This window comes from Haplochromis burtoni, unplaced genomic scaffold, assembly GCF_018398535.1.
Source record: "Haplochromis burtoni strain Fernald_Lab_line unplaced genomic scaffold, NCSU_Asbu1 Contig_38, whole genome shotgun sequence".
NCBI lineage: Eukaryota > Metazoa > Chordata > Actinopteri > Cichliformes > Cichlidae > Haplochromis > Haplochromis burtoni.
The window spans coordinates 1,029,236-1,051,763 of NW_024582399.1; the positions used below are offsets into that span (position 1 = coordinate 1,029,236).

The 22,528-nt window shown below is 39.8% G+C and overlaps 1 protein-coding gene across 2 annotated transcripts; it reads right to left on the reverse strand.

The window, feature by feature from the left end:
- Positions 1-2,271: 2,271 nt before the first annotated feature.
- On the reverse strand, positions 2,272-20,513 carry LOC102304631 (calcitonin gene-related peptide type 1 receptor). Of its 2 annotated transcripts, none has more exons than XM_005920138.2 (13): positions 20,249-20,513; positions 15,598-15,673; positions 14,333-14,486; positions 13,969-14,079; positions 13,469-13,581; positions 13,281-13,375; positions 11,574-11,697; positions 11,328-11,481; positions 11,182-11,242; positions 11,033-11,093; positions 9,363-9,575; positions 9,236-9,277; positions 2,272-5,942 (listed from the first exon to the last, which is right to left on the reverse strand). In XM_005920138.2, exons 2-13 carry the CDS (start codon positions 15,664-15,666, stop codon positions 5,736-5,738), a joined length of 1,404 nt encoding a protein of 467 aa, XP_005920200.1. In that variant the 5' UTR covers positions 15,667-15,673; positions 20,249-20,513; the 3' UTR covers positions 2,272-5,735. The 2 variants fall into 2 exon arrangements, with proteins under 2 accessions (XP_005920200.1, XP_005920201.1); XM_005920139.2 differs by lacking the exon at positions 20,249-20,513 and adding an exon at positions 17,742-18,834.
- Positions 20,514-22,528: the final 2,015 nt, after the last annotated feature.

Here is a 22,528-nt window from a genome sequence, read left to right on the forward strand (position 1 = left end):
GAGAACTATTCCTGAAGACTACTTAAAGAAATTATCTATGTTTGCTAAGCCAGCTAGCTAGTATAATGTTATTTAAATAAAGACACATCTGGCTCCAAAAAACTCAGTGTTTTATCATCTAGTGGTTGCTTTTCCTTTTTTTTTTTTTTTTTTTTTTTTACCAAAGTGCTAAGAAAAGCTAGTGGATAAAGATGCAGTGTGATTAAAATGATTCTGAATTATTCATAATTATTCGAACTAGCATATGTTTATTCTCAGTAAGATTTAAAGACATGTTTCTTCTCACATTACAGAGCAAAGCCAGCATTGCATGGTCCCTAGATTTTTCCTCTCATCTAAGGATGGAAACTTGGGTCTTCTTCCAGAATTGTCTAAACTGATGATCTTTGAATCTGCAGTTGTTTAGAAATGGCTCCATGAGACCTTCCCAACTTGTCAAATCTACAATTCTCCTTTTTAGATCTTCACTGATTTCCTTGGACTTTCTGATTGTTCTGAGTATTTATCAATACAATAAATGTTGTTGAAAAATCCTTCATAGAGAAAGTACCAATTGTAGTCACTAATGAGACATTACCAGGCCTTAACCTTGTCAAGTAAAAAATAATCGTAGAATCTTCATTACCACCAAAGATTTAGTTGAATGTCTATAATTGAGATTGTATGTAAACTTCAGGCATCCAGTCTTGTTTTTTAAAGTCATTAAATGTGAATGCTCTACAGTCATTCTACTCTGAAAAAGGAACAGTTCAAAGAAATCATTAAAAACCCCAAATTAACATCACATTCACGCCCAAGATGAGTGGCTATAAACTTGTCTACATCCCACACAGTCCAAGCCCTAATTTAAATCTCCACCTTAAGGCCTCAACTGTCACACACGTAATTGATGTCAGCTGTGTGTGAAGCAATAGTGCTTAACTGTGCTTGATGGTTTGAAATGCTGTGAACAGGAATGAGACCGCACTTTGTGTCAAATGCCTTGGCGTTACTTTGACGGTCTCAAAGCATGTTTCACACTATCATGCATTTGTGACGTTTACTTTGCTCAAGACCACCTAAGGACTACCTTCCTCATTTGAACATCAGCTAACAGTAACAGATGTTCTGCATTTTTATACCAGTCTATCCGTAACCACAGGAAATTACTGCAGATCAGTGCATCAGCTACACTGAATTAAATCTACTTGTGACGATGCCAATATGAGACAGATTTATGTGACGATTTCTGCCACATCTGCAGGATTGCCGCCAAACATGAGCGCACATGTGTCTCTGTTAAGTCACGTCCTGTGGAAATGGCCTTGACAAATTCACAGAACTGCTACTGACTGCTGGAAACCCGGGGACAAAAACATGCATTAAAGTTTCAGTGAAGGCATGAGGAAGTTAAAGCAGTAAACAAGTGTTAGTCATGAGGCTGAGGAAGTGCTCGCTACCAGCACACAAGAGCCGACGGATCAGGAGTTCAATGGCAATGTATTCTTAGAAACAGGAAGCCTGCAATGCATCCAGTGGCCTGATTCCCATTGAAGTAAATAGAGATGGGTGCAGCTTATCCAGTGGTGCTGTGATGGGTAAACAGGAAAAACAGATCTTTACTGATCTTGCGCTGATGTTTTTACATGTGCATTTCTTCAAGCTGAATTTGCACCTCTGACTTTATCTCAGTTTTAAAGGAAGCCCATGCTACCGAAAACCTCACAGGATATCACATCCTCTAATTTTGATCCAACTTATTAAACTTACTTAGCTCAAGTATTGCAGAAATGTTTCTGCAGAAAATTACAAGGGAGGGGACGGTTCATGATTACCGTAATGATGCTCCAAGCACTGCTCAAAAACCCACAGATAACAGGAGTCCTTTGTGGATTGAGGTCATGACTATGAAAGGCATGTGAGATCATAAAAAAACCCCAAAAAACACTGGTCGTGTACAGATGCTTTTCATCAATGTGCATTGTCCTTGCAAATGAATCTGTTTAGGAGGAAAAGTAGCCGGTTAAGTGCTTTTACAGCTTCTCTCCTTTGAAATTAATAAAGTATGCGCTGTAAGTACAGATATAGTCTTTTTCCTTTGGGACTTCCTAATGGTACCTGCTCACATACATTCTGGATGAGAAGCAGACAGTAACACACCCTGCTTTGTGTGGAAACAATATTCATTGCAGTGGGAAACACTTTCTGAAGTCAAGGAAATCCCACCCTTAAATAAATATGTGGGAAAGATGGTTTAAGATGGTTAAAGATGGATAAAGATGATCTTGCATCTCAGTTTAAATCAGCTTATTTTTATTTACAGCATTGTTTCTCCAGTTTAAATGAGTGCTGTTAGGATTTATCCAGAAAAATGTTACAAAACAAATAAATCACAAAAAACTGAATGAAAAAAAGCCACAAAATACAAACTGTACAACAGCCCAAATTACTTAAGCTCTTCTCTCTGACACAAAACAAAAATTTTGGTCTTGTATTCATGTTTTACATCTGCTTTAAAGTTTCAAAATATGTAACACTTATGTGAAACGATAAGACCAGCTTTCCAGTCAGGTTGTCAATACACTACATTTACATTCTAAAAACAGTGGATCTGAGGGCGTAAGGCCACAGTCACACAGTTCTGAGAGACCAGTCTGCAACCATTTGGGAACCATGAGAAAAAAATGTGTATTCCCCTACAGGGTGGTAAGTGGTTGGTGACAACTGGCAGGAGAAACAACCGGCAGTGCTGCATGAAAAACTCTCTATGCTGTAGTCCCTGGCGGATAGTTGCAATCACTTGTAGTGCATGTAAGATGCCAACTAGTCTGCAAACACTCAACAACTACTCTCCAAAACTGTGAAAAGTGCAGTGCTAAATGGAACCATTTGTCTTCTAAGTTGAAGCTGGTAATTCATAACTTTTACTTTGAAGGAGAATGTTCTCTATTTCCTGTTTGTGTTGCACTTTTTCAGATTTTTACCAGCTCTCGACTAGTAGTTGATGAGTGTTCAGGTCACCGTCTTGCATTCAAACTATGCATGACTGTGGCATTATGTCAGCAGCCAAAATTGTGATGAGGTGTTTTTGGTGCAGCACCTAGCAACGACAAGCAACCTCCGGCAACTATTCTCCAATACACATTTTTCCCTAGCAACTGGAGTTTACAAGGGGGTCAGGAACTGGTCTCTTGGTCTGTGACTGAGACCTAATATAAAAACATTACTCTGACTAATGTGACATCAAAGGCCTGTAAAATACATCATATATAGACTGCTTACATTGCAAAAAAAATCTCTCTGCGTTCTGGATATTTTGTGACCACAAAGCAATCCTGTCAAATTATGACCAGTATAGCGTGCTATGTTTGTAAGGAAACTTTCATGGTAATCACCTGGTAGCATAGTTTTTGTAACAACATGTTTTCTCACTCACGCAGAGATGAGAAGTAGCCATGGTTATGTAGCCATAACCACCAGGGCCAGAGGAATTTTAGCCGGTTAGCTTCATCAGGGAATCGAACACCTAGCATGGCTCTGTCAAAAATTAGCCATTAGGTTACCAGCTAACTTTAGCTAGCTATATTTCAGCTTGATATTTATTATTTATTATTTACAAAGGAAACACAATCATGTATGTCAGTCTTCTCATTCTCACCAAAAAAGTACTTTGCAAATCCCAAACTACTAATTCAAGAAATCAAAGCTGAGAATCCAAGAATAAAATGTTATAATATAAGCCAGTATAAGCCAGTGTCAAAGATTTCTTTAACAGCAAGGTGCAGTTTGTTCTTCTGAGACACAAAGCACTGCGTACGAGAGGATTCATTGTCATGCAATATTTTAAAAAATTACTTAGAATTGCTTTAGCAAGATTTAATTAATAAGTTGTAGAAGACACTGGTAGGAAAATTTGTTCCCTTTGGAAATTAAATTGCCCTAAACTTTCCCACAAAAAGTACCCACTCCAGTGCAAATACTTCTAGAACACTGCTGAGGGTCCTTATTTGTTAAATTCAGAACAAATGCCATTATAGAAAAATCTAGCATAAAATTAAAGAACAGCAAAGTTCTGTGTGTCCTCTCAAGCAACTCAAACAAAACCTCACCATGTAGATTGTAACAGCCAAGAGCTGTTTTCCCAAAGATTTCTCTGTGTTCACATTGCTCTAGAATTATCTGCTACATGGACACAACCGCCTGTTGCAAGTGAAAAAAATAGATTTCCCCACTGGTTAGAGAGTGATTACTGGAGGTTGCTGCCTGCTGCCAGGTGAAATCGATCACAAAGAGAGACCAAAACCCTCCTTATGATTGTTTTTGTCACGAGCAAATTGCCTGTAGTTTGCATTGTGGTTGCAAGGAGGTTGCAAACTGGTCTCTAGGCTGGGGCCATCTGACTCTACATTGCCATGCATCACATGTTTGGCAGTTAAGTAAAGCCTCAATAGAGCTGGAAATACTTTTTTCAACCAATTGCAACTCTTTTGCAAAAGAATTCAGGTTTAAAGCATTTTAAAATTATATTTTCCTTATATCAGACCTGCGAGCTATGCTGTTGACTTCTACATGACAGCCTCACGCTTGTGATCCTAGACAAACCTATTGGCTTTCATTGTTGTTTCCCCCATGTTGTCCTATAAAGTTTCACACCACCTTGCACCTGCACCGAAAACCTGCAGTGGAAAGGTGCTTCCTGTTTTTAAAGGCCAGAACCAGCAGCTCTACAGGACAGTTTTGTCTTTTAATCTCAGACATATACAGTTTCCCCCCATTTACTTGATTTAAATGACAGTAACAGTGAGAATGACAATAATTATCAGTGCATTGTGTGAAATAAGTGATCCAGAAGTTAGGAGTTTATGTGACAATATTGCTATATACAACGAATGGTTTATAACTGAAACTAATAAAAACAACATTATGTTAAGTCCCTTACAACATGTCATTCATACACAATCAAATTTAAGTACAAACATATCAATCACGTCTCCAGCATTTTGGAATACAACAACAGTGACCCAAACCAGTATACTTATCTATTAAGTATTAACTTAATAGAGACTGGAGCTGTCGCCAAGCCAGGCAAAATTATTTTGTGGACCTCACTCAGAAAACAAGAACTACATAAATAGAAAATTTACCTCAAAGTTGAGTTCAGTCCTCGTCCCATGCCGCATATCTTTATTTGACAAACAGCTAAAGCATAATTGACATTTTGCAAAGCGAGCAGGTTATTTTTGAATGTGTCTTTTTATCCGTTTCTATTTTAGTTTACGTTATTTTACATATACTTTACAAATGCCATTGATAACCACTACAAATAATATAAATAAAACTTCTTGCTCTTCGTGCTCGCTATTCAGCTTAACAGCAAACAGCTGCGACACTGAGCTCCTCCATGAAACTTGAAGTGTCAGAAGGAGTGATGATAGAGGAAGCAGTATTTCACTTAGTTTACCGTCTACTTTTAAATTCCATCAAGCTCTTGAAAATGCCCAGAAAAGATAACCGCACAATACAAAAAAGAAATATTCCCTAGGTTATCTGCACAGTGCAGTACACTTTATTGTTGTTTGATGGCATTATCCTCATAGGATCTTAAGTCTTTGTTCTCACAGTCCTTCTAATGAAGTGAAATATGGGAGGGTGTCTTTTGGTTTAGTTTTTTGCTTTGAAAATGGAAGAAATACCTGTGTTATTTCTCAAAAAACTTGGGAGAAGAGCAAAACAGTAAGTCATGAACCTGAAGAGCTTCACACAAAAGGGCTGTCCGATCGGAATATGTCTGAGTAGCTCTTGCCGTTCATGTGCTCAGTGTGACTCTCGATGCTGTAGCATCGGTGGACTTCGGTCAGCGACGACGCCACGTAGGAGGCCGAGCGGAAGATGTCAGCGTTGGCGAAAGTACCGACAAACTGCATCCGCTGTTGATTCCAGTATCTCCGGAGAATGCTCTGAACCTGCAAGAGGAGGAACAAAGACGATGAGAGAAAAATCCGTGCTGGTGGTTGGACTTATCTCCAAGGGCGGACCTAGCCTGTTTGGTGCCCTGGGCGAACACTCGCTTTATGCTCTATTTGGAAGAAAATAGAGCACAATTCATGCAGTCGGGGTCAGAAGTTCACTTTCACTCATCATGGGCATGACTGTCATGGCAATGATGTGCTTTTAATGATTTCATTGAACTGTTCTTTTTCCAGGGTAGAGTGATTGCACAGCATACATATTTCATAACTTAAAAAAAAAAACAAGAACAGGATAAACAAATTTGAATTTATTTTTGGAATTTCAAGAACTAGAAACTACTGAAACATCAGCATCACTGTCCACAGTAACGCCTGTTTTACATGGGCTGAGCTGACCAAGAAAGACGTCGCTGTTCCAAAATCGACACCTTTAAGCTAGACTGAGATTTGCAGCTGCTCACATTGACGAGCAAAAAAGCTTCATGGTTGGATTAAAAGATTGAGCTGTTTGGCCACAGTAACAAGAGGTATGTTTGGAGGAGTAATTGTGAGGCTTTCAAAGCTAGGAACACTGTACCAGCTGTCAAGCACAGTGGTGATAGCATCATGTTCTGGGGCTGTTTTGTTGCCAGTGTTGCAAAAAAGTTTTGCACAAAATGGTTGGAATAATGAACGAGAAGTACTACCTCCAAATTAATCAACTTCACCTCAAATCAAAAGTTAGGCAGTTAAAACTTAGACACAGTTGGGTGGGTCCAACAGGACAATGATCGCAAACACACATTAAAACTGGTTTTGGAATAATTAAAGCAGGCTAACATCAAGTTTCTGGAATGAGTCAGAATGTACATTTTGGCACTGTGTGGTCAGAGAAAACTGTACACTCAAACCTTTTTTTCCAAAGTCATTAAATGTGTATACTGTACAGTCACAAAGTCTTTGAAGAAATCCTCAACCACAACGTTCGTGCCCAGCATGAGTCGATGTGTTTGAGCATAGCTGCACATTTTAACTCCAATCACTCAATTCATTATAACAAGAGAACCTTTTTTTATTTTTGTGATTTTGACTCTGTATATGACAACAGTGGTTCTTAAATCAAACAATCAAGAGGTGATTAAAGTGCAGACTTTCAACTTTAATTCAAGGGGTTTTACAAACATTTCTACATTAACTGTTGAGGAATTACAAAAATTTTTATACACAGTCGCCAATTTTCATTTAAGTTGAACAAACTAAGGTAATTTTATATGTAAAGGAATTGTTTAAAGACTTGGATGTAATCAAATCATGGACCTCACTAAGTGCCGCATTTCATCCCTCAATATGTTTTGCTTGGCTTTAGGTCAGCTAACTTATCATCTGAATAATATCCAGTTTCTTTAAGACTATAGCTCTGCAAACGTAAAGATTACTCCTGCTACTCCTATCAGCAGTCACATCATCAATAAACCAGTCTCACTAATGATGGTGTCCTTCAGAGCAGAATTTTCTTTGACCGCTTAGTGGGAATTCCAGGGAAAAGCTACTAGCAAATGGAAATCTGCCCCATAACTTCCATCTGCTTAGCATGCGCACACCAGCTCACCCTCATCTTCACCAGACTCTTCAACCTCTCACTGGATCAGGCAGCCATCCCATCCTGTCTAAAATCAGCCACAATCATCCCAGTGCCGAAGAAGTCTCCCATCTCCAGCCTGAATGATTACCGCCCTGTGGCCCTCACACCGGTAATCATGAAATGCTTTGAGAGACTAGTCCTTCAGCACATCAAGGATTACCTCCCCCCAGAATTCGACCCCCACCAGTTTGCATACCGTGCAAACAGATCCACAGAAGACGCCATCGCCACAGCCCTCCACGCTGTGCTGAGTCACCTAGAGCAGCGGCAAAGCTACGTCCGAATGCTCTTTGTGGACTACAGCTCAGCCTTTAATACAATCATCCCGGACATCCTCATCACCAAACTGGTCACTCTTGGCCTCCCTCCTCTCACATGTGCCTGGATAAAGGATTTCCTCACAAACCGGCCCCAGACTGTAAGACTCGGCCCTCATCTCTCCTCCACTCGCACACTGAGCACCGGCTCCCCACAGGGCTGTGTGCTGAGCCCCCTCCTGTATTCTCTCTACACCCACGACTGCAGTTCGACCCACAACAACACTCTCATCATCAAGTTTGCTGATGACACCACGGTAGTCGGACTCATCTCGAAGGGAGACGAGGCAGAGTACAGAGAGGAAGTCCTGAAGCTGGCAGCATGGTGTTCAGAAAACAACCTGGCACTGAACACTAAGAAAACCAAAGAGCTCATTGTTGACTTCAGGAGACACAGCACCGACTTGGCCCCCCTCTACATCAACGGGGAGTGTGTGGAGAGGGTCCACACTTTCCGGTTCCTTGGTGTCCTCATCTCTGCTGACATCTCCTGGACAGGAAACATCTCAGCGGTCATCAAGAAGGCCCAACAGCGGCTGCACTTCCTGAGAGTCCTCAGGAAGTACAAGCTGAACTCCAACCTGCTGCTGACCTTCTACCGCTCGTCCATTGAGAGCCTGCTAACCTACTGCATCACGGTATGGTACGGCAGCTGCACCAAAGCAGATAGAGTGAGGCTTCAGAGTGTGGTCAAGACAGCACAAAAGATCATCGGCTGCCCTCTCCCCTCCCTGATGGACATTTATTCCTCCCGCTGCCTCCGCAGAGCAGCAAACATTATCAAGGACAGCTCCCACCCTGGCTTCAACATGTTCAGCCTGCTTCCCTCAGGGAAGCGCTACAGGTGCATCAACACAAAAACCCACAGACTCAAAAACAGTTTCTTCCCCAAAGCGATAACCACCCTGAACTCACACATGCACAGATAGCACAGCCCCCCACTTCCCACTTCCTCTAAGGACCACCACTGTGCAATACCAATTCTATGTGCAACAACTCAACTGTATATACATAACACTATTTATTACATATCACTTACGTCTTGTATATTGTACATTTTATATGTATGTATATATATATGTTTTCCCTATGTTAATATTGACCATATGTACATAACGCTGCAGAACTGTACACCCCCCCCAGCATGTTTACACTGAGTAGGAGATGCTCTGTATCTCATTGTACAACTGTATAGTGACAATAAAGGCATTCTATTCTATTCTATTCTATTCTATTCTATTCTATTAACTTGTCATGAAGTAAGTTTAAAGTTACAGAGAAACAGCAATTAATTATTTTTTATTGAAGAATCGGCAACTGTTCATTTATTAATTTGCTCAATTACTCACCTCCCCGTTGAAGAAGCAGAATATTGTCGAAACCAAGAGACCCTGAATAAAACAAAGAAAGTTTATTACGTAAAATATGTGCTAATATTAACATTATTATGCCTCTTTGTCCGATGCATGGACTGACCTGGTAGTGCATCAGGATGTTCATGATGTAGTGATAGATCTCAGAGTGGCCATCAGGTTTATATGGGAGCAGGACAAACTGGATACCGAGAAGAGGGATGAGAATGAGGGTGGCTCTCACAGCCCTCATGTAGAGGCTGGATTCGGCCTGGTGTGTCACTCGCAGCTTGGTGATGAGAACCCGAACGATGTTCAGCAGGAAGAAAAGGTTCACCTGGAGTCAAAGTAGGCACACACAACTTTTTATTGAAATATCAGATGCAGATTAAAAGGACAGGATAGTTCTTATCAAGTCAACACCGAAAGAAAACCTGTGCCAGACCTTCAGAAAGCCTGCTCATAAAGCAAAATACATAGCGTACAAGATATAAGGACAATAGGTGGTTCTAGAGTTTTATAAATTAGTGTATATAGTGAAGTACACCATCTTAATTCCTTATGACAGCTTCCACAATTTTACCTCTTTACCAGATAGATGTGTTGTTTTTTTGTAAATTTCTTTTGACCCCTGCCTTCTTTAACATACCTTTGCCTCCAAGTCCATACTTTCTTCTTAATACAGCTTGAATTATTTTGTGCATTGTATATCATCAGTGCAATGTTTACATCAAGTAAACTGAAAATTGTCAAAGTTTGTTGGTCATAATTTACTTTAGCATATAAAGTGGTATTGTTTGCTTTCAATGCAGTTGGTATGGAAGTACTGGGAATCAATGAACTGGTTCTTGTGAAGTGCTTTTCTACTCCACATAAGTACTCAAAGATTGGAAACGCGTCATTCACCCATTTACCTCTTTTCATATGCTCCGTTCTATATAACATTAACACTCGCAAGCAACTTGGAGCTAGCATCTTGTCCAAGAATATTTCGATAGCCAGAGATCAAATCCCCAACCTTTCATTTAGTAAGTGAGCTACTGTACTCTCTAAGCTACAGCCACCCAGGTTATTTCTGCATGAGACAGATTCAACAAAGTGCTGGAAACACTCCTCAGAGATTTTGGATCCATGTTGACATGACATTATGACACAGTTGCTTCAGATTTATCAGCTGCACAGCCCAAAGATGCTCTGTTGGATCGAGGTCTGGTGGCTGTGCAGGCCACTAGAGTACAGTGAACTTATTGTCATGTTCAAGAAAATATACTGAGATGATCTGAGATTTTTTATTCTGCAGTCATCAAAAAATGTGTGCACTGTGGTCATAAAGGGATGGACATGGTCAGCAGCAATACTTTGGTGCTTAGGGGCCCAAATGTGCAAAGAAAATATCTTGAATATCATTACACCACCATCAGCAGCCTGACACATTGATGTAAGGTGATCCTATAAGGATGGATTGTAGACTCGGTTTCCTGTTCTTAACTGACAGGACAGACTGGTGTGGTCTTCTGCTGCTATTAAGATGCTCTCCTGCGTACCTTGGTTGTAACAAGTGGTTATTAGAGTTATTTTCCTCTTCCTGTCAGTTCAAAGCAGTCTGACCATTCTTCTCTGACCTTTGACATCAACAAAGTATTTTCACCCAGAGAACTGCCGCTAACTGGACATTTTCTCTTTTTCAGACCATCATGGTTCTTTGGGAAAATCCCAGCACATCAGCAGCTGCTGAAATACTCAGACAAGCCCGACTAGCACCAACAAACACGTGAAACAGAGTTTAGTACTCACCACCAATGCAGCACAGATGGGTCCATGGATAATGTAAAGCAAGGAAGTGTTTATGGTGCACCTGTGAGGGAACAGATCAGATCATTATATCCAGATGGGATGGGAACACGTGATATCTGTTGAAAGGATGTGTGAATCCAAAGACTCACTTGTCACTGTAGTAAAAGTTACGCGCTATTGAGTATATCACTGCCGGCATGATTGGAAAGCCTGTGAAATCAATAATGTTGAGTGACATTTGTGTTTGATAGCCAGGAAGTATGCACACATAAATATTCACATGTCTTTAACTTACCCCAACCCAGCAGATAATACCAAAGGAGATGCTGTTCTTCTGCAAACACAGCCACAACTATCAGAGTATGCAGGTAGATGCCCTCACAAAGCATCCAGAAGTAGTTACAGCTCATCAGGTACATATGGATGAACTCCATCAGTGTGCAGCTTATCTGAAGGAAAACAAAACGTGTTTTTACACGACTCAAACAAATGGAGCCTGAGTTACTATCCAATATAAAAGGTGGAAAAGCAGGTCACTCACAGAGTCAGCATATTTGTGTCCTTGCTTCGCTAACATTGTGAGCACAATAACGGTCGCAATCGAGTTAAGTATGAAGGAGAGAAAGAGGTTTTTGTGGAGAGTTATCCTTTGGCAGCTCAGACTCCTGATGGTTATTAGAAAAGAAGACACATTAGATTTTTACTTTTGAATCACAGATTTGTCCATAAGGTCACAACAAGCACCACTGAGACACCGACCCCATCTCCCCAGTCAAAACAGGTCCAGGCATCATGCCAAAAACTGCATCAGAAATGGACGGATGTTCATGCATAGATGTATATTGTTGCAATAAGGAATGCATTTTGTAATTTATTATTATTATTATTACTTAGGGATTTCTTTCTAACAATTTCGGGCACTTTCAAATGTCAGCTTGATAGCCTTTAAACAGCTGTTAACTGCTGTGAATGTGCAAGATCTAAATCTAGTTTCTCCTGCATTGAAAGTTAGTAATAACAAACTAATAACGTTATCTACTACTTGGGTTTCTAAATGGCCCTGATGAGATAGGAAAATTAAATGTATTAAAGCTACCAAGAAGAAAAACAATCTATGGCAATTTAAATTGTGGAGATTTAAGGGAATAAAAAACAGAATTTAGCAAATTCTATGGGACATGAAATACTGGGATTGAAAGTTTGAAAACTTTTTAGTAATTAACCTTTTTCTTTAATTTAAGTCCCAAGACATTTCAACACATTTATGCAGTTAACATAAATTTACAATGAAACTTGGTCTCATTTGTTGTATGTGACTTGTCTCCATTGACTCCTTGCTTTCTGTTGTCAGCATTACAAGCCTCTGCTACTTATTACAAAACAATTCAGAGTGAAAATGCAGAGAAGATGGGTACACTGTTATCATAAGGGGATAGACATTGTCAGCAACAATACTCAGGAAGGCTGAGGTGTTTAAAAGATGCTCAGTTGTTACTAAGTGGCCCAAAGTATGGAAAGAAAATACCCCCACACCATGACACCACCACAAGCCTGAACTGCTGATATTAGGAAGGATGGATGAAAGCACGGATATGCTTTCATGTGGTTTTCATCATTCTGACCACACCATGTTAATGTCAAAGCAGGACTCATCAGACCAGGCAACATCTTTCTTTTTCTTCTTTTATTGTCCAATTTTGGTGAATTGTAGCCTCAACCTCGTGTTCTTAGTTGACAGGAGTGGCTTACAACTGCTGCTGTAAATCATCTGTCTCAAGACTGAGGTGTTTTTCTGCATAGCTTGGTTACGACAAGTGGTTATTTGAGTTATTGTTGTTTCTTAGCAGCTTTAAGCACTAAAGCCATTCTTCTCTCAAGACATCGTCACCCAGAGAACTGAAACAGACCCCCCCCCCCCGATCACTCTATGTAAACTCTAGAGATTGCTGTGTGGCAAAAAGCTGAGCATTTTCTGAAATACTCAGTCCCACCTGTCTGGCATCAACAACCATATCACATTCAAGTTACTTAAATGAGCGATCCTCAGTTTTCACTTCAGCAGGCACGTCTACACGCCTAAATGGATTGAGTTGCTGCCACGTGATTTGTTGCCAAGATATTTGCTTTGAGTTCTGTACCTAATAAAGTGGGTGTACAAAATCTTAACTAATCACAGTAAGAGCAATACAAAAGATAAAATATAAAATAATATACTATAAAATATAAACAAGAACAGTGCCAGACTTACTTAAAATGGAAAAAAATTCCCAGTGAAATCAGCAAAGACAGCAGCGAAAGTCCATGACCAATCATAACCAAGTAGAAGTGAGTCATTGTTGCCTGCTACAAAACACAATACATACAGGTTTGCATTAATTATTGGCTATCGACTTCTATTGTGCTTTACTGATTTTGTTGTACTTTGTTCACTTTTACCTCTCCGTGATGTGTGAAGTTGGCTTTGCAGTTTGTGTAGTTGGTCCACGTCCTGTTGCTCTCCGGATGCCGTGCCCACTCTCCAGTCTCTGTGCAAACTTTTTGAGCCATCACTGTGAGCAGATTTGAAAATAAATCGTCATTTTATTATGTTGATACTTTGGGACTGTTGAGTTTAAACAGAAGGTGGACAGCAGAAGGGGAGAGTGCCATTAAGCTAAAGGAGGAGTCCAGGCTTGGTAACCCTGTGGGACTTCAGAAGCAGCTGACAGGTACCGACAGGCCAAGCAGGATGTAGCCCAGGCAGCAGCCGAAGCTTTAATTCAAACTGCATAAAAGTTCAAATCATTTATTGATTGACTGATCGATACCGTTCTTAGCTATGTCTATAGTGATTTTACAGCTCTCAGTTTAACAACCCTAATGACATAAAGGAAAAATAATGTGAACGCTCAAGGTTAATGACGTTATATGAAATCACAGAGGGCACAGAGATTTACCGTGTGTATCAAAATCATCAAAGTAGTCTGGACAGTTCTGCTCTTTAACGCCAGCTTTAGTTTCATCCCAGCACAGCCAGCCGTCCCACGTCATGTTGCACATCGGCTCCGCTAACAGAGGCAGAAGACAGACCGGCAAAATCACGTTAAAGAAGAAAGGCATGAAAGTTCAGTTCTGCTTTTCCTTTCATTTTAATTATTTTTATAGTCATATTAACATATTTTAGTACTGTAATACAAAATACACAATTCTTTAGGTACATATACAGATTATACCTGCAGCATTTACTGCATTTATGCAGAACTTTTACATGCCATTGAGTATTTTTATGGTGTGATACTGTGCATGTCTACCACTGCTCACCAGTCGTTTTTGTTTTGTGCTGCGACTCTGTTATCCTCTGGAAACATCTGTACTGGGCCATGGTGATTTTAGACAGTCTCAACAGATCTCCGTGGTTCACTGAATGATTTGCTGGTTCCTTGTGAGCGTCTTTAGCTGTTGCCTCCACCAGCATCTGGAAACACAAAATTTGCAAATGTCAAAAATGTGTAATTCAACCATTCGAGCTGGTGTTCCTCAACTCGTCCCATCCTGTTTATCTCTCATACGGAGAACCTATTCCATAAAGCACCTTTCATGCTATACTCAAAGCAAAATAATTGACTTTTTATACATAATTTAGCCATCTACTCAACTGTTATCCCATACGTTTAGCTTGGAAGTTATACTCTTACAGTAAAAAGCTTTAGTTGCCAGACAGAGTTTCTCACATTGGACTCTATTGGGCTGTAAAACAAGCTCATATCATGACCCCTCCACCACTGTGCTGACAGCTGGTATGAGGTTTTTGGCTTTGTGCATTATGGCCAATCATCGCCACTGGTCTCATCTGTTCAAAGGGCACTGTTCCAGAAGTTTGGTGGTTTGTTCCGGTGCAGCTTTACAAGCCTAAGCCGAGCTGTTGTGTTAGTTTTAGAGAGAAGACACTTTCTTCTGGTAATCCTTCCAAACAAACCACACTTGGTCATTCTTTTTCTAATTTTAGTGTCTTGAACTTTTACATTTAACGTGCTAACTGTGGCTCCGTTTGTGATAAATAAATACTGACACGATGTAAATTTGTCATGTTGTGAGGTTGTATTTACCTGCTGAGCATGAGAATATTTTTATTGAGAGGTGAAACCCTAGAACCAAAAGAGACTCTGCTTTCTGTTTACTGTGGCTGTGCTCTGACTCGATCTACTACAAGTTCTGTAACTTTAGGGAAGCAACAGTCAATCAAAAGAGCCAAACTTAGCCAATAAATAAAAGAGTTTACTGTATTTTGACAGAGAGTTGTTTGTTAGAAACAACGAGTTTGCATGAAGTTTATTTTAAATAGCTGAGATTATTTTTCAAATGCAAATTCAACACTCTGTGATACATCTGGGAACATTTATCTGACATTAAAAAAAGGAAAATGCTCTCAAGATATATCATTTATTCCAGCAGGGCCAACTTATCATTTTCTTTACTAAAAAAAACCTTAAAACATCAACTCATGGTGTGACAGTTAATGCTCAACTCATAAATATGTACCAGACTGTTGTCCCTGTTATCAATAGTAAAGGAAAACATTTAAGTACCTTGTTGAGGGAGCACAGGACCAGGAGTAGCACGATGTAGCTCAGATCCATGTGCGCTCTGATCTTCATACGTTTCCTAAAGAAAAGTCACAAGAGTTGCAGCTGAGGAAAAAAATTTCTCCAAAATATGCACACAACATATTACAGGTGCTGGTCGCATACAGATTAAAAGCATAGCCTTTGGACACTCGCCATTAGACTGGACGATATTTTTATACTTCGTTGGATGTTATTTTTATTAGTGTTGGAGGAACAGGTAAAAATGTCACCACTATCCCAAATAGTTTTCTCCCAAAGGCCCGATAATAACAACAACACTTCCTGAGCTGCAGCAGCTGCTGGGCTGATCCAGCACACAATGTGCTGACAGGAGCTGGAAACAAACTCAACGTTCACGTGCTCTGTACTGCCAGGACCATAAAATAACACATTTAGCATTAAAATTTGGTATCTTCGTATTATTATTTTTACTATTAAATTTGTAATTTTGCCTTCTAATTATCTTTCAAAGCCAATATCAGGTCCCCCATCCTTTGAAACTGAGAGGGAAATGCTTGTAGCTTCATGTTTTTAACTTGTAATGAGCAGTCCTCTCCTTTTTTGGACGATGAGGTTACAGATTTGACCTGTTGCTTCCTCCGTTCTCCCTTCCTTCCTTCCTGCATGCTTATTAAGCACTGTGAGCAGGTTTAACCAAAGTTTAGCCAGAAGACATCACCACGTCAAATACCTGTACAGTTGGTGTGGCAGAAGCTCTTGAACCTAGTGTGGTTCATACATTAAAAAAACATGTATCCTTCAGTCAACAAGAAGCTCAGTTTTTCCTGACACATGTAGTGCTGTGCAAACGTCCGGAGCCACCCTCATTTCTTTCTATTTTGCTTCCAAGGAGCCAGAAATACATTTTTGGGGGCACAGTGGCTGCTTTTTCACCCATTTTCAGAAGAATGCTTTTTTTGTTTGTTAAGCTACTTCACAATCATTCAAGCACAAAAAAGTCTCCTAACTCAAGGGATGAACCAGTGTTGTGGCTACATAACATGTAACTCAGCAAAGAAACCATTTTAAATTGTATCTTTAGGCACTTTGTTGTTAGCAGCCTGTCACAAAAACACATCGTTTGTTCACATAGCTTTAGTTGAATCTATAAAAAATGCCAAAGATAACACAGTTTGACATAACATTGTATTTTTGCAAGAACAAAGTGATTCTCAAAAAGCTGTTACTTCAAAATTTCAGCATATCTCAGCATAATGTGCAGTGTGTCAGAGGACAAAAGAAGTGGCAGGTCTAAAGAAACAAAACTATCTACAGCAAATGAACAGGATCTGAAAGTCGTGTCATTTCACATACAGTAACAGGAAAAAACCCAAAGTCCTGCATTTCAGCCAGTGGTGTTGGAGATCTTGTCAAAATTAATGAATTATGAACACAGAAAAGTACCATCGTGCAAAACCATCTTGAAAGCATCTGATTGGCAGCATTTTTTAGCATGACAATCATCCCGAACACACTGCCAATGCAATAAAATCATACTTGTATAGAAAAACACACAGTGGAGCACTATCAGCCATGGATTGGCCTCCCCAAAACCTGGACCCCAACATTACCGGAGCAGTGTGGGATCATGTTGACAGAGAACAGAACAAAAGGCAGAAACATCCAAAGAAGAGCTTTGAATTGTACAAACTCTGTTTTCGCCTTACACACTGTAATTACACGTTTGTTACAATAAATCCCTCCACCCATTTCCCACTTTCCTAGAAAAATATAAAGAAACGGGGATTGGCTCATGACTTCTGCACAGGACTGTAGCATAGAAGAAGCTAACATCAAAGCAGCTGCTAACGTAGAGATATTTTAATTTAGCTTCAACAACAATTTTTCTTATGTTTGCAAGACTTTTTTTTTTTAATTCACTTTTTACCTCACTGCAAACTGTGGTTGAACATATGTATAAGAATATATTTAGTATTAAAAAAAATTAATAATGCAATAAAAACTGAAATATTAAATGCAACAGTAAAAACAAACCAAGGGGAGAGAAAGGTTAATAAATAGAGAAGCAAATTAAAACATAAATATTAAATTTATGTCACATAAATTAATGCCTATAGCCTACAGCTTAAGTAAAAGTAACTTACCATGCCAATTTTGATCTTCACACAGGCCTTAAAGGGCCAGAAAACTGTACCCTAACAGAAAATATTTTAAATCCTCTTAAATGTCTCTTGCAGATGCTAATAGATGAAGATTCACGTTTGTAACTAAACTAAATAACAGGGTTAAACCTGCTTTGGCAGGAAAAAGTCCAACGTTGAGCTGGGTAGTCTAAAACCAAAGTCTGTGTCTTCGGTGACAAAGGCGTTGCACAATAACTTTAAAGCTGCTGATTACATTAAAGCATTTGCACCACTTCATAAGCTGTCATTAATGAGTCTACCTTTCATATCTACAGTTTAATGCAGCACCAGAAAGTCTCTCTCGACATCAAACTCTTTCTGAGTTTCTCCTCTCAGTATGTCAGTGTCATACAACCCATCTATAATCTTGCAGCACAAATGTAATTAATTTCCACCTCCTCTGGCTGCTAATTCAGGAAATCTTTGTCACTTTAACAGATTAATATCCTCTTGAACACACCCAAAAAAAAGGGAAAACGCTACATGCAGAATGATTTCCTGCTGCTATGCAAAAAAGACATCCAATATCTATTCGTGCAGTCACTCCCTTGGTGTGTAATCCATTTGTGTGAGAACTCAGAGATTTAACCACTTCTACATGAGAAATGCCCTTCACTGAAACCACCGTCTTGTCCTGGAAATCTGTGTTTTTCCCACTCATGCTATTGCAGCTTTTTGTTAGGTGTTACAGAAAGCATATACAGTCACCCGCCACTTTATTAGGTACACCTGTACATTTCATCGGCAGTAGCTCAACATATTTAGGTGTCCAGACCTGATCATGACAACCTGCTCAAGTTCAAATTGAGCAACAGAACTTGGAAGAAAACAATTTTGAATGCCTCGTGGCTGTTGGTGGTCTGTGAATTTCAGAAACTGCTTATTTGCTGGGATTTTCATACACAACCATCGCTAGGGTTTACAGAGAGTGATCTGAAGAGGAGAAAATATGCAATGAGCGGCAGTTGTCTGAGTGAAAATGCCTTCAGAGGAGAATGACCATCCTGCATAACTTGTTGCCAGTGTTGGGACTAACGCGTTATTAAGTAACGTGTTACAGTAACTACGTTATTATTGTGGTAACGAGCACGGTAACTAGTTATTATGCCAAAATCAGGAACGCGTTAATCGTTACTGGGATTTAGATAGGGTCGTTACTCATTACTTCGTGTGGTGGCTATCGCGGAGCTTCCACAGATTCAGTAACATTAGCAAGTGGTGGAGGCCAGCAGGTGGATGAGAGGAAGGGGAGGGAGGAGGAGGAGAGACCCGAGGCGGCTGCCGGTCCGAGTGTCAGGTGAACTGAACTTCAGGTAAGAAGTTATAATGAAACCAGGAGATGTCCTTACTGAATCATCAGAGCTGAACAGGTGATGGAGAAACAGGTTTACCTTTTAGGTGACATGAAAGAGTTGAAGGGAAGTTATGAACTGTTTCTGAGAGACAAATAATCCCAGGATCCTTTTTTATATAGCTGACAGCTGGTAACTGTGCAGGGGCGGGTCTAGCAAAGTTTTGCCAGGGGGCCAGGTAGGGCATTAACAGGGAGAGGGGGGCACAAAGAAGTTAAACTTAACTTAAAACCAAAGTTACTTTCCCTAGTAACTAGTTACTTTGAAAGTAACGAGTAACTTGAAGTAACTGAGTTACATTTGATAGAAGTAACTAGTAATGTAACTAAGTTACTAATTTAAAGTAACTTACCCAACACTATGCTTGTTGCGACCAAGGTATGCAGAAAAGCATCTTACTAGCAACAGAAGACCATGTTGGGTGTAACTCCTGTCAGCTAAGAACAGGAAATGTGGCTACAATTCAAATTTACCCCAAATGGAAAATAGAAGATTGAAAAATGTTTTTTTCTCTGATAACCGCATTTATCCATGCTGCCTCGTATCAACAGTCAGGCTGCTGGTCTTATGGTGTGGGGGATAGTTCTTCGGCACACTTTGGCCCCCTCAGCACCAGTTGAGCATCATTTAAACACCACAGCCTGCCTGAGTTTTGTTGCTGACCATGTCCATCCATTTATGACCACTTGACATGCTATGAAGTCAATATGGCCCCAAATCTCTGAGGATTGTTTCCAGCATCTTGTTGAATCTGTGCTAGTAAGAAGGCAGGTCTGAAGAGAAAGAGTCCAGCCCGGTACTAGCATATGTACCTAATAAAGTGGCTAATAAGTGATTTTACTGCATCACTTTGGTAAGTCGGTAAATATGTTGTGGACTCATGTCACACCATAAGCTCCCACCAACATTTTAAACAGTTCAAATTGGACTTGACGTTTGTTTGTTTGTTTGTTTGTTTTTTTCAGCTTGTCTTTTAATTCTTCCACATCATTCACACATTTTAATTTCTTTCTGTGCTCGTGCCTGATATGACAACAACGTGACATTAAGCAATGAACATTTTGACCCGTTTTCAGCATCTTGACCAGAGTGCAAGTACAAGTTCCAAGAGCTTACCTTCACACAAAAGAAGAAACAAAACTCAGAGTTGCCAGAGTCAGGAGTAATCCTTCAGTCTGAGAGTTTGCCTTTGCTGATAAAGGAAAACAATGAAACAACCCTGATCCCCCTTTTTTGTTTCCAGGGGCAGATCTCCACTGCTTGTTTCACATCGGAGACACAGGCGACACTGAGCTGGGCTGTCCTGATAAAAACGGACTGACTGGGGCTGCTGATGACATCACACGCTTGTCTGCTGTGACGAGACATCCCAGGAGAGCAACGATGAGCATTACAACGCAGTTGGACATTAATCATATAGATGAAGGATGTGAGGATGTAAGTGCTGTGACTGAACAACGGATTTATTGCTACCTGTAGCTTTACTGCATAGAGAGTTTTATAGCCTTGAGAAATGACTGCAAATGTATAGCACTCATCGGCGACCTTATGATGAGTGGAAGCAGGACGAAAAACAATAAAATGACGCAATATATAATAAATCACTGTGCATTTGGACCTTTTTTATTTATTTATTTAACTACAGAAACCGAACCAAAGAGCATGAAGGTTTTAATTCCTTAACAAAGGCGACCTCTGCTGGGCAAAAATAATAAATAGAGCCGGCACTCCATACATCCTTGATTTAAATCTATGGGAATTTATCTTTAAACATAACTGAAACCACATCACACATTTGTGTGGAACAAAATCAGTAGATCGAAAGCAATGTGGGCTGTAGCTCATCTTATGTATTAGACTGGTAATCTGTAAGAGCACGAGCTGTTCTGTGAGATTTTACAATTTACATTCACTGACCACTTTATCAGATGCTGGAAACATTCCTCAGAGATTTTGATCGATGTTGACATAACTGTACCACACACTGTGGATAAATATTATACAAGATAATCTGTATGTACATAGAGTTTTGGCCTTTTTAACAAACAGTTCACAGCTGTCAACAGAATTGAAAAAAGGGAACTTCAGATCCTTAAGTGTGAGAGGACAGCGAGGGTTCAGCTTTATTCCAGCTGTGAGAGATGAACTTCACATTTGAGAGACTGTGATGATTCGTTTCTCTTTGTGATTACAGGAGCTGCCCTCAGATTCAGACCTCAACACCACCCGGTGACAAAAATAAAATCATCCTGTGTGTTCACTCTTTATGCTAAGAAAGTTAAAGGCAAAAACTTAAACTCGGTTGTTACCTCTGGGGAATCATCGTGTATTTAAGATGACTGGAACACCCCTGCACACTGTGCATCAGCGCGAAAGAGCGCGCTATATTGAGTTTGGAGGTTTGTGTAATTTGGCATGTTTTGAGTGTGTAGTTTTTTGTATGGTTTTGTGTAGTTGGTGTGCAGGAGAGTCATTTGTTTTTGTTTTGTGTGTCAAAACAATGAGGGCACTACTGAATGTCACAGTTGCTAACCACCAAAGGCAGATTGCATTTTTAGGTAAATGGTTGTGTACACACTTTGTCTGGGTCATTAACAAGCGTTTGAAGTCTTTTCATTAGTCTTTTTTCTCCTTAATATGTTTAAAACCTAGAAAATAAATTCAGTGGAACACCCCACCCAGTCAACACACACAAGTGGGGCCCAAATGTGGAGTAGCAGGGCTAATATTTGGGGCCCACTTGGGAAACCAGCTAATTTTGTCCTCTGTTTCCATGGTGGCCCAAAATGTGTTTGTCCAGTTGGATTAATCAAATCAGGCCCAGCCAAAAGAACATGTGTGTGGCCCAGATGGGTAGAAGCATGTTTGATATTTCGGACCCACTTCGGTTACCCGCCTGGGACCCAGCTATTTTTGTCCTCAGTTTCCATGGTGGCCCCAAGTGTGTTTGTCCAGATGGGATTTTGGATAATACAGTAAGCTATAATTTAAATCACCTGTACAGCAAAGACAGTTTATCTTTTTTATTTATACAGACTAATATGAAATTTTAACAGTATGCTTTTTTAATATAATACTTTTTTTGTTTATAACATATTGACTAAAATGTCCAAAGTATATACAAAAAAATAACAAATCAATGTGATACAGTTTAAAAGAAAAAGAAATGCAGCGAACCACAGCTTTTCACTCATTCACCGATCATTGGTCCTGGAAAAAAAATATTAGTGCCTTTTTTAACAAACAACATCAGATTTACGATACTACTTGAGTTGTTTTGGAGGTTGTGCTGATCAAGTTGTTTGACTCCCTACACTGAACTCACATGGCAACAGAAAAGCTATTTACAAAAGGATTAACCAAGTAGGCGCTCAAAAATCAAGTTAATGAGAAATA